Here is a 15,150-nt window from a genome sequence, read left to right on the forward strand (position 1 = left end):
GATTTTCTACATGTTTAGCCCCAGGCAAAAGTGGGCTGTTATCAATAATAGTGATACTAGCCTTAAATCTTAGAAATGCATAAACTAATCCAGTGAGGTTGTGAAGTGATACAAATTATAAGCAGCACATGTAATAATTTTATTAGACATCAGTAATATACAATGAAAAAAAAAGCCAAGAAGAAGTTTATGACAACATCAGTGCTGAATGATGCAACGAGGCAGGGGAAATACTCAAAGGAAATTCAAAATGGAGGAATTATGAGATCTGTTTGAACCAGGCTAGCAGAGTTATTTACTGGGCCAACAAAAAAAAAAACCCAGGAAATGGGTATCTAATTTTTTTTCAATTGCCAGAACAGTGTGGTCAGGATATTGCACGGTTAAAAAAAATCTAATGCAGACAACAGTTTGGAGAAACACAAATTATTCTCCTCCCAATGCTGACATTACTAATGAATTGTTAATGAGCTCCATTCAGTATCCCAATACTAGCTGATAAGTTGGATCAACCCAGAACTTCATAAGCTCTTTACAAACCACAGCAAAGACTTGATGGTTCCATTTATTTTTTTAATGCATTGATAAAATCTGTCTAACACCAACCCCAAACATCCTAAAGTGCCCATGAAATCTGTTATTCCTGGACCTGAGAAATTAGTAGATCTCTACTGATTTAGGCCATATATAGGATGCTACTTACATGGTATGCTATAGCAGAAATTTCTGAATCAGTATAGTTACTAATAGGCTTCCAATGCAGAGAACAAAGAAGCAGGAAGTCTACAAATCCCATCTGCTCTTCTCTGATAATAAGCCTGTTGCTTTATGCTGCAATAGCTGCAGGCTGGACCTGCCTTTCAGGGAAGCCAGTAAAGAATTAATTGCAGTAATCCAGTCTGGGCTATACAAAAGATGGGTTACAATAAGGTCAGAGCACGGATGGTAAACTTCGGGTCTGGTGAGATTATTTTAAAGCACGGTGCCGGTCTGAAAAATGACTGTGAAAGTAGTTTTATAAAAATAGAGCCACTACCGTGCCAGCAGAAGTCCATCTAACACAGTATTCTCTCTTTAACGAAGGCTGATAATAGCTTCATAAGGAAAATATATGAGAAACAAGAAAAATATTGGGGGATTTTCTCCAGCTTTCTGAAGTCAACGAATTGGGACATCTGGACCGTTTGTTTTTGATAGCCACCAATATTGCAATTTCTGAACCTCATTTTTAAACCATTTAAACATTAGGACTCTACAACACCCTGTGGCAATTAGTGCTGCAATTTAATTATGTATTGTAAGAAAAACTGCTTCCTATTATCTATTTTAAATCTGCTGCCTAGTAATTTAATTGGGTGTCCCTTCATTCTGATTTTCTGAGAAAGCCAGACTGATTAATCATTCTCTATTCAGCTTCTCTTTGTCATTCATGACTGTATAAAACTCTGTTACTTCTCTTCCAGGCTGACAAGCTCTAATTCATATAGCCTTGCCCCACAGAAGTCGGGCTGAACCTCCCATTGTTCCCCATCTCCCTCCATAACGAAACCTGAATTTTCTGACCCATTGTTTCCTTTCTGTTAATACTCCATGTTGTGATAACTTAGGGAAAGACTTTGACAAAGAATTCTTGTAAATCCAAATATACTCAGATAAAGAAATCAGCTTAACCAAACCTTATTGGCTCCTCCAGAAACATTCATATATTCATGAGCATACCTTGCTTTAAAAAAGCTGTATGGACTCTCCTCCAACATATCATACCTATCCAGATGCCTCTGTATTCTGTTATGTATTATAGTTTGTACAAATTGGCTTGATAGAAAATCAGACTAACTGAAACGTAGTTCCCCAGAGCAGCTTTCATGTTTTTCAAAACTGAAGTCCCAGCTGATGCTTCCAATTTGTTTGGCACCAAGCCTGCTTTGAGTGATAGGGTAGATCTCTGTGGGAAGTCCAACAATGTCACGTGAGCTGCTGTAGAGTTTTTGCATAGAGACTACCAGGTCCTAGCAATTTGTTATTCTTAAATTTATAAATTTGCTCTGAAACATTTGAGCAATTAAACATTTTCCTGGAGTTATAGCATGGATTCTCCATGTCTCTTGCAAACATTTTGACTTCCTGATTGTTGCTAATTTTCTGTTAATTGACTTTCTCTTATTTGTATAGTTTCTTTTTTAAAACTACCATTATTCCTTCTGGCTTTTTCCTTATTGAATTAATATTAAATTGAAGTACATTGTAATCACTATTAGGATGGATTTTTCTATAAGATCAAATCCAAAATTGCATCATTTTCAGTGAGCCCCAGTTGCTCCAGAAAATCAGCATTTACGGTATCCAAAGATATTGCCTGTGCATTAAGCTTAGGGTCTGCTAGTTTGTAGATCAATATAGGCAGAACTGTCCTTGGCAGCTCTAATTCAGTGGACTCTTATTTTATTTTGTCTCATCAATTCTGTATCAAATAACTCTGGCTTTCAAATGCATTAATCCCTTCCCTTCCTTATAGACAGAGAGCATCAACCTGAATCTTACAAATCAGGATGGGCTGTTTCTTTCTAATGAGTCTTCATCAAGAACAAAGACTAATTATGCTTTCAAAGAAGCTTGAACATTTGCATTGCCTCCAGTATGTTGGAGAGTGTAATTTGGTTCACAGAACCTTACTGCTGATGAATGAGAAAGAGAAGGTGGAGGGGGAGATGTGAAGTTCAAGGTTGTTAATAAATGAGCTGTTAATGTTAGAGTAAAGATTCTGAAACAGCGGCTTCTCTCCAGGAGGCTAAAAATCCATGACACACATTTTGCCAAGGATCCAGATTTCAGCTTGATTTGTCTCCAGGGAACAGTGGCAGTTGACACGGGAAAAATGCCTTATTTCATGCTGACATGATTATACGGGAGAGTTCAACAAATTCTGGTCTTTTTTTTCGTCTTCTATCATCTCTAATTTTGTCTATCTGCATGTACTTGGAGAAGCAGATTCAAGAAACTCAACAGCTTTGCAAGAAAGTGGAAAAAAATTGCTACCCATGTTACTATCCAAACTACTATGCATTTGCAACTCTGTCATACAGATAACTAAGTGATTTTTATTGTTTGCAAAATTCTAGTAAGTATAGGCCAACAGGCTGAATGTTTTATGGTAATATAAAATGGTTTAGAAGTTACCATGTTAAAAACTAAACAGCCAGATGCTTAGTATTGGTTACGTGACATATGTAGGAAAAAAAATAAATATTACAAAACCCTCTCAGTCCAGCAATAAATGTCTCTTTTGAGAAGGCACATCTGAGCAGCACTGCTACCGTGTCAAAAGAGCATGGAAAGTTTGCAGTTGCTTGGAAGGTTTTTCTTGTATCAAAGTGGTTGTATTGAATTTTCAGATAGGAAATGGTTTCAAAAGCTAAGTACCTGAACTTTTATCCAAGTTCAGTTTGATCAAACAAAAATCTCTGCTGAATATCCAAATGCCCGTGTCATTTATTTTTGTGTTTTCGTTTTCCCATCAGATGGGATGTAAAAACAAACCTATCATGCAAAAACCTGTCCTTGCACGATCACACTCAGTCACACACTCAATCAGAAAAGATCCAATAAATGGCAAAGATACCTAGAAAGGAATTTAGGTACAGTTAGAAAACCTAAATCTAAGCTTGCTTTCCAGACCCTCTCTTCCATACACTATATAACCTGCAGAAGACTTGAGATCTTTCCTGCCACAGATCATGAGATCAGCATAAAAATCTTTGCCATTCCTCCTGCCGTGCAAGGTCTCCTGGGTGCAGCTAGTGATGGATCTATCAATCTTTCTGCCTCTGGGTCCCTTTTGTTCATTGTGGAGGTGTACAGCCAGTGCCAGACACACCTCTAAGGCTGGGGGAGAGCTGCTCTATAATCAGCCCTTTCTGGGACAATCTGTAAGTAGAAGAAATGTGGTGCAGCAAAGGTGTTTATTGAGTACACTCTCTGCATTGATGAAGAGTGTATGAACTGTGGTGTTACTAAATATACTTCTTATCTAGATCTTTTCCTTGTGTTCCAATTTCATTATGGGAAGCAAAGTCCCTGCTGCCTCCACTCCCCTGTTTTATGTTCCTACTGAGAAGATCCCGATTCTGAGTTAGAAGGAGGGGAAATTTTTTAACAGTCGTGGTGATCTCTGAGTTAAAAATTAGAAATCAGAGTTCTCAAAGCATGTTCTCCTCTCTGACTGAATATCTGGGATGTCTCACACTAGATGAGAAGAGGCAGAAAAAATACCACTTCCTTCCCTGCTTTCCTCCTTCAGCTTTCCACAGATGTCATTCATGTCAAAACTGGTATGCCTGCTCCCACGGAGAATTTTGTGGTGAGAAAACCGGTATTTTGCTACAAAAAGCTTTTCTGTTACTTCTACTTATCTGTTACTTTGGTAAATTTATAAAAGCAATGCTCAAATGCATTATCTATTATATAAACAGATAAAACCAGTGTTCAGATGCATTATCAATCATATAGTTCTATAGATTTTCCAAATATTAGTATTTTTAATATGCGATCATAATGCTGCGAGTATGGTTAGTTGGATTCTCATTCTTAATTCCAAGATTTGAACTACATATGGAGATAATATAATTCAAAGTTCCAGGGGTGGAAACTCCCTAGAGGAGCTAGAAGACGTGAAGGTAGACCAACATTTTCTGGAATATTCATCTTACAGTCAAGTTTGGCTATTGATTTCAATGGCACCATTATTTATGGCAACACTATTACATTTTAAATCCCCGGTTTTCAAAATCACTGATTCTACTTGTCTTTAATTGGCTTCTTTGCAAAATGTTTTCATCTTCTTAATCTTTTCTCCTTTTTCTGCTTCTTTTGAGTATTTTGACATGTGAACACTATTTCCCCACCCTCCGTCCATTTGGAAAAATGGCTTGAATGCCAGAAAAACTTTGCCATTTCTTTCCAGAAGTGATTGTTCCGTTTTTTTTTTTTTTTTTTTTTTTTTTCTTTTTTGGTTTGGTTTGGGGTTGGTTTTGGTTTTTTCCCCCTTGGTTTCCTGAGTAGGTAGTTTTAAAATGTCGGCTGCCCATTGTTCTCACCACAATAGCTTCCTAAACAGATGTCTGATGACTGCACAGCAATGCCAAGTGTCAGGCAAGTGCTTTTGGCATGATCATGCTCATTTATTGACTCTAACAGGACAAAACCAACCAATTTTAAGTCTTGGCACAGGCTGTGAGACTATAGCTGTCAATTTATAACTGACACAGTTATAAAAACTCCATGAAGAATAGTACATTTACAAGTAGCTTGCTTGGAAAGGGAGTGAAATTGATTTTTTCTTGAGCCACTTAGGCAGGTGCAGCAGTACCACCCAGAGGCCACTGCTGTACTGGGCATTGCACAAACAAGGAGTTAGTTCCTGTCCAAAAGAGCTCAGACACTGGAAAGGCAAATAAGATATTAAAGCTTAGAAGATATCATCATATGAAGACATTTCTAGTAATCTCGGATGAAACCCCCCAAAACTTCCACTCTCTCAGCATCCTACACCATACAAATCTGAGTGCAGACAACTCCTCTAATGTTGCTAGAAAGGAACACAACATTAACAAAGATAAACAGAGGATCATTCAGACTGCTTTTAATTATGAATTAAGCCACTTAGATGAGATGGAGAAATTCCAGGATCTGAACTCTGCTCCCAGGACTGTCTCTACATTTTCTATTCAGCAGTCATTATTGAGGGGCCAGTAGGCACCTAGTGATAGTGCAGGCAATGCAGCTATCCTACGGGCCATGGGCCATAAGGATCCACCCTCCACCCATGTCAGGGAACATGGCAACAACATCTAGTTTGTTCCATACACCAGCCTGTTCCTCTGTGTTACACAACTTGGTTAAAATATAGGTAAGATGGGGGAGAAATTGAACTTGACCCTCCCACTTTCTGGGCCAGTGATCTGTTCAAAGAGGAGAACAGCGCCTCCCTGATTTTAAAAAGCAGTAATTATCAGGAGATTTTTGAGGAAGTATGATCTTGGCAGTGTGTGCCAAACATGTTTTGAGAATATCTGCAGATTACTCTCCCTGAAATGCAAGGAATGTTTCTAAGTCCCAGTTTTTACTGATGCAGGAGATTAGAGCTGCATTGCTTAGATCAAGCAAAACAGAAAACAGGACAGTAGGACTGTGAAGTCAAAGAAGGAAAAATGGGTTTAAGACCTCAGTGATTCTCCATCTGTTAAGTGGCTAAACAGAGCTATTTTGGTCAACACTTTCAGACTTGGGCACATCAAAACTACCTAAGTATTAAGTGTCTTTATCCTTTGCCTTTATAGAATGAAGGATGTCTCTACTGTTATGCTGCTTGAAGAAAAACGAGGTGTTTTGGTGCAGCAGATGGAAGAAAAGGAAGCTACATTCCTCCCTTGTAGTCTGACACCAACGTGACTGGAAGCTAAAAACACCTCCCAGTGTAACAGAGTAGCTACAATGAGCAACATACAAGTATGGTCAGAAAGCAAAGCCAACCAGGAACGTGGATACTTTTCATCCCAAACAACAGAATTATGTTAAAGTATCAAGGAAGGCAACCAGAGTAGCAGAGTTCTGAGTAAAAAACCTGAACCCATGAAACTATCCCAACACAACACACATCTCCATATCAAGGAGTGGGGAATAGAGCTGACCTCTGAATAAAAGCAAGGCCTCTTTGATGTTGACCAGTTCTTTACAAGCCTAGGTAAGGGGACTCTACAAAGTAACAGAGAGCATGTCTTATCAAACTCAGAGAGATGCTTATTTCAAGAGGAAAAGGATGTATCAGTAGCCTTGAAGTAATCTACATATTTATATACATCAATATATATTACATGCATTATTTCGCTCCTTTCCTCTTATTGCTTGATTCTCCCCCCTGTACAGCTATGCCCCAGGTTTGTAAAATAAAGTATCCATTACACACTGAAAAAATAGGCCTGATGAATCACAAAACCCCACATAATTTAGTACATCATCTCTCAATAGAGCTTTTCAGTCTAATTTAATGCATTATTGAAGATAACGCGTTCATTAAACAGCTGCCAGCAAACTGTTCATTTGGATTGTTTCATGGAAGCACTAGTCAAAGAGAAATAAAACACCACATGCTAATGATATGCAAAAAGGACAAAAAACAATTCAGTTTTGATACATTAGTATTGAGATGTTAATACGATTTTTTTTTTTTTTTTTTTTTTTTTTTTTTAATGAGTACTGCCATGCTGGCTTTTATATGGTAAATATGAAGCATCGCAAACCCGGTGCTTCTTTTCAGCAAACTTACAACATATAATAAAAAATAACAAAAAACACATGGCAAAATTACCAGGGCTGTTCAGCAAGTATGAATTAACAAGCATGGAATTATTATTTATTGTTTCTTATTGCTACTTCTCTGTCTGTGAGCATTTAAGTAGCAGATTTTTGGATACAGACTTTGCTCCTGGTCTCTAGTGGAATGAACCAAAATCTCTAATCCCCCCAAATGCTAGGAAGTCCTGGATTCTAATGAGCTGGCTGAAATGAACATCTAACATCTTCCATTGTAACAGCCTTAGCAATAACTGTTGGCCTCTGAACAGGACCAAATTTCTGACCTCAACATTAAAATTTCGCCACTACTTTTCTCCACCTGTTTTGCAAGTCTCATTGTTTCCTGGGGAAGCACAGGGTAATAACTAGTATAGTTTAAATAGAATATGTCATCAGCAAGAGACACACACCAGAAAAAAATGTCTGTAATAACAGGTTTATTAAAGCTACTGCCATTAGTTAATAAGAAATTTTAGTTAAATTAACAAAACAAACTATCTACTGTTTCATGGGTCCTTTACATATCAGTCTGAACACCCTTCAAGCCAGGCAAGACAGATTACATCATTATTCAGCTGCAAACCCAATTGTTTAAATTACACAGACATCCATACCTCCTGTCTCCACTACTGAATGTGCAGATGAGGAGAGAAATTTGGGCTGGGACAGCCATTCAGCAGCCTAGTATTAATCTATGGCTTTGGCACTTTTCACCCTTCTAAGCTTTTGCTAAGGTCCAGCAGCCTCTGAGCACTCTAGCTCTGCCATGGTCATATCCAATAAGCCCTTTTAAGTTGAGATGTAGGAGATGAAAATCAGTTCTGAATAACCATGATCTGAAACATCTCATGGCAGAGACTAGTAGTCAACACCTTTGTTTGTCTAGTAAACTACTGAATTATTTATTATTTTAAACAAATAGGCAGGTAACTATCGAGTGTTGTGGAAACATTGTAACGAAAGATGAGCTCTTCTTCCAGTTTCTATACCTTAATGAACATATGCTCTTCAAAAGGAAAAAAACACAATGCTTTCACTGTAGTCTCAAAGGAAGGAGTTTATCTGGCCTAATGTAGATGTGTAGAAATTTGAGCTATTCACTCCAGGTTCCTTTGTAAACCATGGAAAGTAAGACATACATTCAGAGCATGGTGAACATCATGGTAAAGTAGATGTTTGCAATCTGACCAATTGAATCACTTCCTAAAAATGTCCACTTCTCTATATGACTATAAAGACAGAATATATCAAGTAACTTCAATGTCTGCACTGTAGATGTTTAAATTTAAGCAAGATGAATCCATCCAAGGTGTTTAGATATTCTGCTTATTAAAGTAGGAAAGATAAATACAACAACATAATGGCATGCAAAGTATGTATTTCATGATTTCATGGCAACTATTAAGTGTGCACTTCTTAAAAAAAAAAAAAAAAAAAAAAGGAATACAATAGTTACCTGAATTACAAACATGGAGTGGGATACCTCTAATTGAAACCCTCTAACATTTTTTGTCTAGAATTCCTCTGCAGTAACAGAGATGCATTTTCCAAAGATGATCTGTTCCATCTTAAAATTATCATTTAAGTTACTTGGGAATAATCTTCCTCTGCAGACTTATGTCTCTCCTCAAAGGTACAGAGTGAACACATCTCACTCTGTATTAAAACAGTAGTTTAAACTGAATAGCTGACTCTTAAATGATTAATCTTTGGTGAGATTAATCCTATTCATGCTATATAAAGATAATAGGTCTTTGAGGAGATGTGTTTTCAGTAAAAAGAGTACAGCCCCTTCAAAACATGTATAGGTATGTCCTGCTGTTCAGAAAATTTCAGTAAATTATCATTAGTTTTACAGGTAGTTTCACAAATCTGATAAATATACTGAACAATATGTTGTTTTGCTTCCTGGAATGTGTGTATTAAAAGGCACCTAAATTCTCAAGCACTTAATTCCTTTGGGAACCACGCAGTGGGACTGCATTTAGAGTATGTGTTCCTAGTGGTAAAAAATAATCATTTTCCATAGTGGTTTGAATTAACAGGGCAATACACTTAACTAAACACTAGTGGAACTTCTTTGTCATGCTGTATGCCAAAATTAGTAGATCCACTTTTCTGCAAAAGAGAAAAGATTGATCAGAAATGCCAGCAAATCAGTATTCTCTAAATGTCACACAAGGAAACTTTAGATCAATTTATTTATTTTTTTTATTTATTTTTAGAAAATCTACTGAAGTCTCATCTTGTCATTTGCTGAAATAGGATATGTCACTTTATACTGCTTAACATACAGACCCTTGGTCTGTCTGTCTACAGTTTAATAACTGTCAAAATGCCTTACTAATTTTATAATTGGATTAATTGCAAAATTCACGATTCCCATCAAATTTTGCAATGGCATAATAAACCAAAGTACTTTAACAAAACAAATTGGTTAATATAATTTGTTAGGATGACGTATCTCAGAAGTACATTGGTGAACACCACCTTATCAGAACATTTCATCTACATTTCCATTTGTCTTTGTTTGGTACAGAGGTACTGATTTATAGTGTTACGAATTAATAAATGCTGTGAGCAGAGAAGACTTAAAATCTAGCAACTTCTAGAATAATTCATAAAACAGAAGCTTCGTTCTTCAGCACCTTGCCCATTTGTTTACTCACTATGCTCCTCACAAAAGTAAGAATGGTACTCACAGAATAGTATTTTCATTATGATTGAATAGATTTTGTATTTTCTCTTTGTTGTTACAATGACTACGTTAGGTGAAAATACCTCTGAACCCTGGTTTATTTGTTTCAGTAGAACAGTCTGGTTCTCAGATGGCCTTGCAATTTATTCTTGTCACTTCCTGGGCAAGATGCCACTGACTTACTGGAGTTGTCTCCACTGACTGCAGAGGCAGGACTCTACAGATTTCAATGAGAGCTTAAGAGATCTTCCTCTCAAGTATTGAATAATTATTATGTCTAGAACCTGGGGTTGGATATCATCGTAACTAACTCAGTCTTACTGAATGAAATACTCTGAAAGGGTTTAAGTACACAGAAATGAGCAAAAGCAACAGCTGTGTGCTTTATTAAACAGCTTCAATATATTGAAGTTATTTGAATGAAGTTCTCTGCACTGTTGTTCTGTGTTCAGTATAATATATCTTGCATCTTACCTTTAACTTTGGAATAGCAAGGCTCACAATGCACAGTTTGTCTATAAATCCAAATGCTGTCTCCTGCTTTCAGATCTTCCAGTGGTCTTTTACATACTTCACACTTCGACACACAAGTAAAAGTAACAAGAAAAATGAAAATGAACCCTTCTCTAATATTCATTCCCTGCATGCTGGCTTTTAGGAAGTAAGCAACCACAGACCAGAATAAGGGTTATGAGTACTGCAATATCAGCAAATCTGAACTCTGAAAGAGCAGTTTTAATAAACAGTCAATTATATATCTGAATATCTCACCTTTAGACATTTAAAACTCAGAAACCTAAGTCTCAACTGGTTCCCTAGATTTTCATTATACTTACCAACCCATTCCTTCCCCCAGACATTTCCAAGTGTACTTTCTCTTAGTTTAGAGATTTATTCTAAAATAAGATGAATCACCCTTTTGAGATCCTTTTGTTTCTTCACTGAGTAAAGGAAGCATGATCAGACTTAATCCAACTCAGAGTAGATCTTAGAGAACCTAAACCTGCTTTAAAAATATTTTATACTTTATCTTAATTGTTAACTATGTCTCCCATTATTGCAGAATCTGGACACTGCTTTTACAAATGTCTCACAAAGATAATTTTTGAGATAGAGAAGCATTGCCTATGTTTCACATATGAAAATACATAGATACACACAGAGGTTGACTTCCCAAGATCACTAGGAAAGCCTACAGTGGATCAAGGAGCAAAGTAATTTGATACATAAACCAGAATCTTAACACCATCCATTTTTTGCAACCTAATAAAAGAATAACAAATTCAGCTTTCTTTGGATATTTTATCCTCTGATAAGTGAAAACCAGAGTCTTTCCATAATTTTCACGGTGGCTGTCTATTCAGATAAATTTGGACTAAAAATCTTTATTAAAATTAAAAATTAAAAGACTTACCCAGAACATCCTTTAGCAGCTAAACAAATAAAAAGACTGGGTGATGTCAACACCATGGACTTAAAAGACAGTGGGATTAGATCAAGGATCCAGACAATATGCAATTGCCTTATATTACACACGCTCACTAGGGCTAGTATAAAATTTCAACTGAGCACTCCTCATTGATTAGTATAACATGAGAGAGTATTAAGCAACTTGTTTTTTTATGTTTTACCATATTACTTTTTTTCTATATCTTTTCTACATAAGCTGTTGGTATTAAGGTACTATTAAAATAGTCTGCTACCTTCACTAGTTTTATGTTTCCTTGTATAAATCAGCAAAAGGACGGTCATGTTTTCAAAGCTTTGGTCACTAAGATTAGCTAGCATTTTTATACAGAGAAAAAACCTACAATCTGGACTACTCACTCACTGAATTGGACAGAGTCTTGAGCAATCTGTCCTAATGGGAGATGTCCCGGCCCATGGCAGGGGGTGGGAACTAGATGATCTTAAGGTCCTTTCCTACCCTAACCATTCTATGATTCTATGATTCTACAATTACCTTTACAAGGAAACAAAGACCTCATGCTGCTGCCAGCTACATGCAAATCTCTAATGGATACAGGGTATTTGTAAAGAGCTAAATGAATATTAATGATAGGAAATTGCACTACTTAGTTAAATACATAACTACAAGCACAAACCACAGACCTACATTAGTTGTTTAATTTTTTGCCAATGCTTTCATAAATGTGTAGTTACACAAAACCCAAGCTGAATTTTCCTGACCAGAAAGGTCCCCTCTTGAGAATAGGTAGCAAACAGAATATAATTTAAAAATTAAGATTAAATATTTAACAGATAATTTGGCCAATACCAGTGTAGGAGTGTTGATACTCCTAACTGTGTGAAAAGCCTATTCCTCTTTATGTGGCTTGATCTATCCAAAAAGAATAAAAGCAAACCAGAGCTTGTATTTACTTGCAGTAGGAGTATTGAGGAGGTATTACATAGTGATTTCCATGGAAGAAATTATATTTCTACTGCTCACATCTTAGAAAGTCCATATGAGACAAAAAGCATATGTAATTTCATACATGTTAAGTATAGCCTTACTGCTGTATTCTGCTTTGGGTTACTTTTCATGCTATAACTAGGTAGAAGAACTGCTGTCAGAAGCAGAAGTATATGCAAGCTGGACAGAAAAATGAGCTATGCTAATGTGTGATTTTGCGAGTACTGTTTGTCAGAACAATAAACTCTGCGTGGAGACACAAGCAGAATTAAGACAAATGAAGCAGAATGAAAATGGACTAGAGGGCTGAACACTGATCGGCATACCCTGAGGAAAGTTTAAGAGTGAATTTTAGGCTGAGGCTTAAGCTTTGGAATGACAAACAAAATTTCTTCTGTGCTTTCATTTTTATTGGAAACAGGGGAAAAAAACCCAAACCCAAACATACTTTGTAATAACATGAGGGCAAAGACATATCCATATTCATCAGTATTTTATCCTACAGCAGAAACTATCTGTAAGACCCAAATTTGAACCAAATCTCTGATGCCAGTGAGTAAAACGATTTTACCTCTCGCTTAAATACCTTTTACTAATGCCTTTGAGTGTGGCTTCTGCACAAGCCATAGTTGTCTTTAATCAAGGACATCTACAAAGCTTCAAGAAAAGAGAAATAGAATAAAATTTTACAATATGAAGAAAGGGTATGTAGGATATAATTCACTATATCAAACTAGAAGCCTGTGCAGCTGAAGCCTTATAAATGTGTAGGACATTCAGGGTACATTAAGCTGCACCCTTTATGCTCCTCGTGGTTGCAAGAAAGAAGGATAGACAGGGAGAGGGAAGGCAGAGGAAGAGGGAGAGAGAGATTAAAAGAAAGAGGAAGGGATTGTGTAGGGGTAAGAGAGACTAGTATTTCCTACATTAATCTTCTTCTCCAGTGTGCAAGCCTTCCTCTTCTCCCAGGTGGAGAAGGCCTAAGGCCTCAATAATTTCTTATTATTTGTGTACTATAATGCAGGTATTACATTCAAATTATATTTCTTAGTACCAGGTGAAATTCTCTTACCTTGAAGCAAGTCGAATGACAGCAAATTTGCAAGGCATCTAAGATCATTTTGGCATCTATGCCCAAGGGCTTCCTGCAGTATGTACATATATCTTTTCCAATTATACTCCTGCGTATATAATACAACATCAACTGTCAGAAAAAAAGCTGCCATTGAAATCTCAAGGAGAAAATTGATAAGCTTAGGGCACTAGGTGGAAAAGACATTTGTATACTGTACAATGGCCATAAATGGAAAAATGCCATGTGTATGTTCCTTCCATTCTAGTTGACAGCTGTAATATACATGCTCCTGTGATGAGCAAATTGCTGAGCATAATTGTCAACTAGCAAAAATACCTTGATAGCAAGAATGGTGTTCTCTGGTGAACTGAATGATTTCAAACAGTAATGAGACTGTATTAAGCTGCTGAATGTCTGGGAGCATGTATACTAAATGGGGATGAAGTGGAGGATAATGATTTTTACATTTTAATTACAAAAGAAAATTGGTAGTTGAATTTAAACTGCCATCATTTGGTCAGTCTGATAAAGAACTATCTTCTATGTTGTGGTAGAGCCTGAAAACATAGGCAGAAATCCTACCTTCATTGCAGTTATAGTGAACACATGCATAGAACAACCTAGCTGGTATTCATACTAATATTTTTAAAAATTTTCTTGCCTCTTTTTGCATTCTTATGTGGCATTAATACGTACTTTCCCTAGATACAAATTTTGATGCATCTAGTATCAACTGTACTTGCTCCTTTCCGCTCAATACTAAGCCACTGTACTAATATTTAATCATTCCCAGAGTCCTTTATACTTACTTTGGAAAAGATATAAAAAAAATCTTTATTTCCAAGTAATGGGACTGTGCAGATTATCTGAACTGAAAATAGTGACCATGTTTAGTTTAATTTTTTTTTTTTTTCATGAGGTAAGATATTACTGATGAACAAATACCCTTCTTATATTTGGGGATATTTTAGCTGGTGTGAAAACACAGAGTTTTTAACAGCATTGTCATGTGAAGCTACTCCTCCACATCTGTACATAAAGTTGGTCATTACAGACACCATCCCCAAAAAGGAAGGAAATTTTGCAGGCTAAGCAGCTGCCCAAGGTAGAAACCTACAGAATCACAAAGCCAACTCTATCACTTAGGGCATTGGCTATTGTTTCTATAGATATTTTAAAATGTCAGCTGTGACAAGCCTAACATAACATTAGGCTGATGAACTGTGGCAATGATTTGATGGCAAGACCCCACTGAAAGGGAGCTCCATATGAAAAGCTGTCTGACAAGCCTAATGGTGACTTCCACTGCTCTCTTTTGTCTGAATACTTGAATGCTTATGCAAAATGTCTGTGTCCTTTGGTACTCTACAATGTTATCAATGTGTACTTACCGATCGGAAGTAGAATAAACAGTTTTGATAGTATTTCCAGTTATATTTTTGTCATAGGTACCATATGACGATTTGCTGTGAATCAGTGAGAGAAAAGCAATTACTAAACAGTATTTTTTATTTTTAAAGGTTTCACTGCACTGATGATAATATGCAAATAAAACTAATGTAACATGCTTGTGAAAAAAAAGAAAAAATCATCATACTTGGTGATAAATTA

At 36.5% G+C, this 15,150-nt stretch overlaps 1 protein-coding gene across 1 annotated transcript in view; it reads right to left on the reverse strand.

Annotated features, from left to right (window-relative positions):
• Window positions 1-10,483: 10,483 nt before the first annotated feature.
• The window catches only part of SCEL (sciellin), a 47,824-nt gene continuing 43,157 nt past the window's right edge, over window positions 10,484-15,150 (reverse strand). Inside the window, exons 13-15 of the mRNA XM_030477571.1 lie at window positions 14,931-15,005; window positions 13,537-13,645; window positions 10,484-10,625 (exon numbers count right to left, since the gene is read on the reverse strand). Of these exons, the coding sequence (XP_030333431.1) occupies window positions 10,497-10,625; window positions 13,537-13,645; window positions 14,931-15,005 (313 nt within the window). The 3' untranslated portion in view covers window positions 10,484-10,496. The remainder of the gene's footprint in view (window positions 10,626-13,536; window positions 13,646-14,930; window positions 15,006-15,150) is intronic.

Source organism: Strigops habroptila, chromosome 2 (genome assembly GCF_004027225.2).
Source record: "Strigops habroptila isolate Jane chromosome 2, bStrHab1.2.pri, whole genome shotgun sequence".
Taxonomy (NCBI): Eukaryota; Metazoa; Chordata; class Aves; order Psittaciformes; family Psittacidae; genus Strigops; species Strigops habroptila.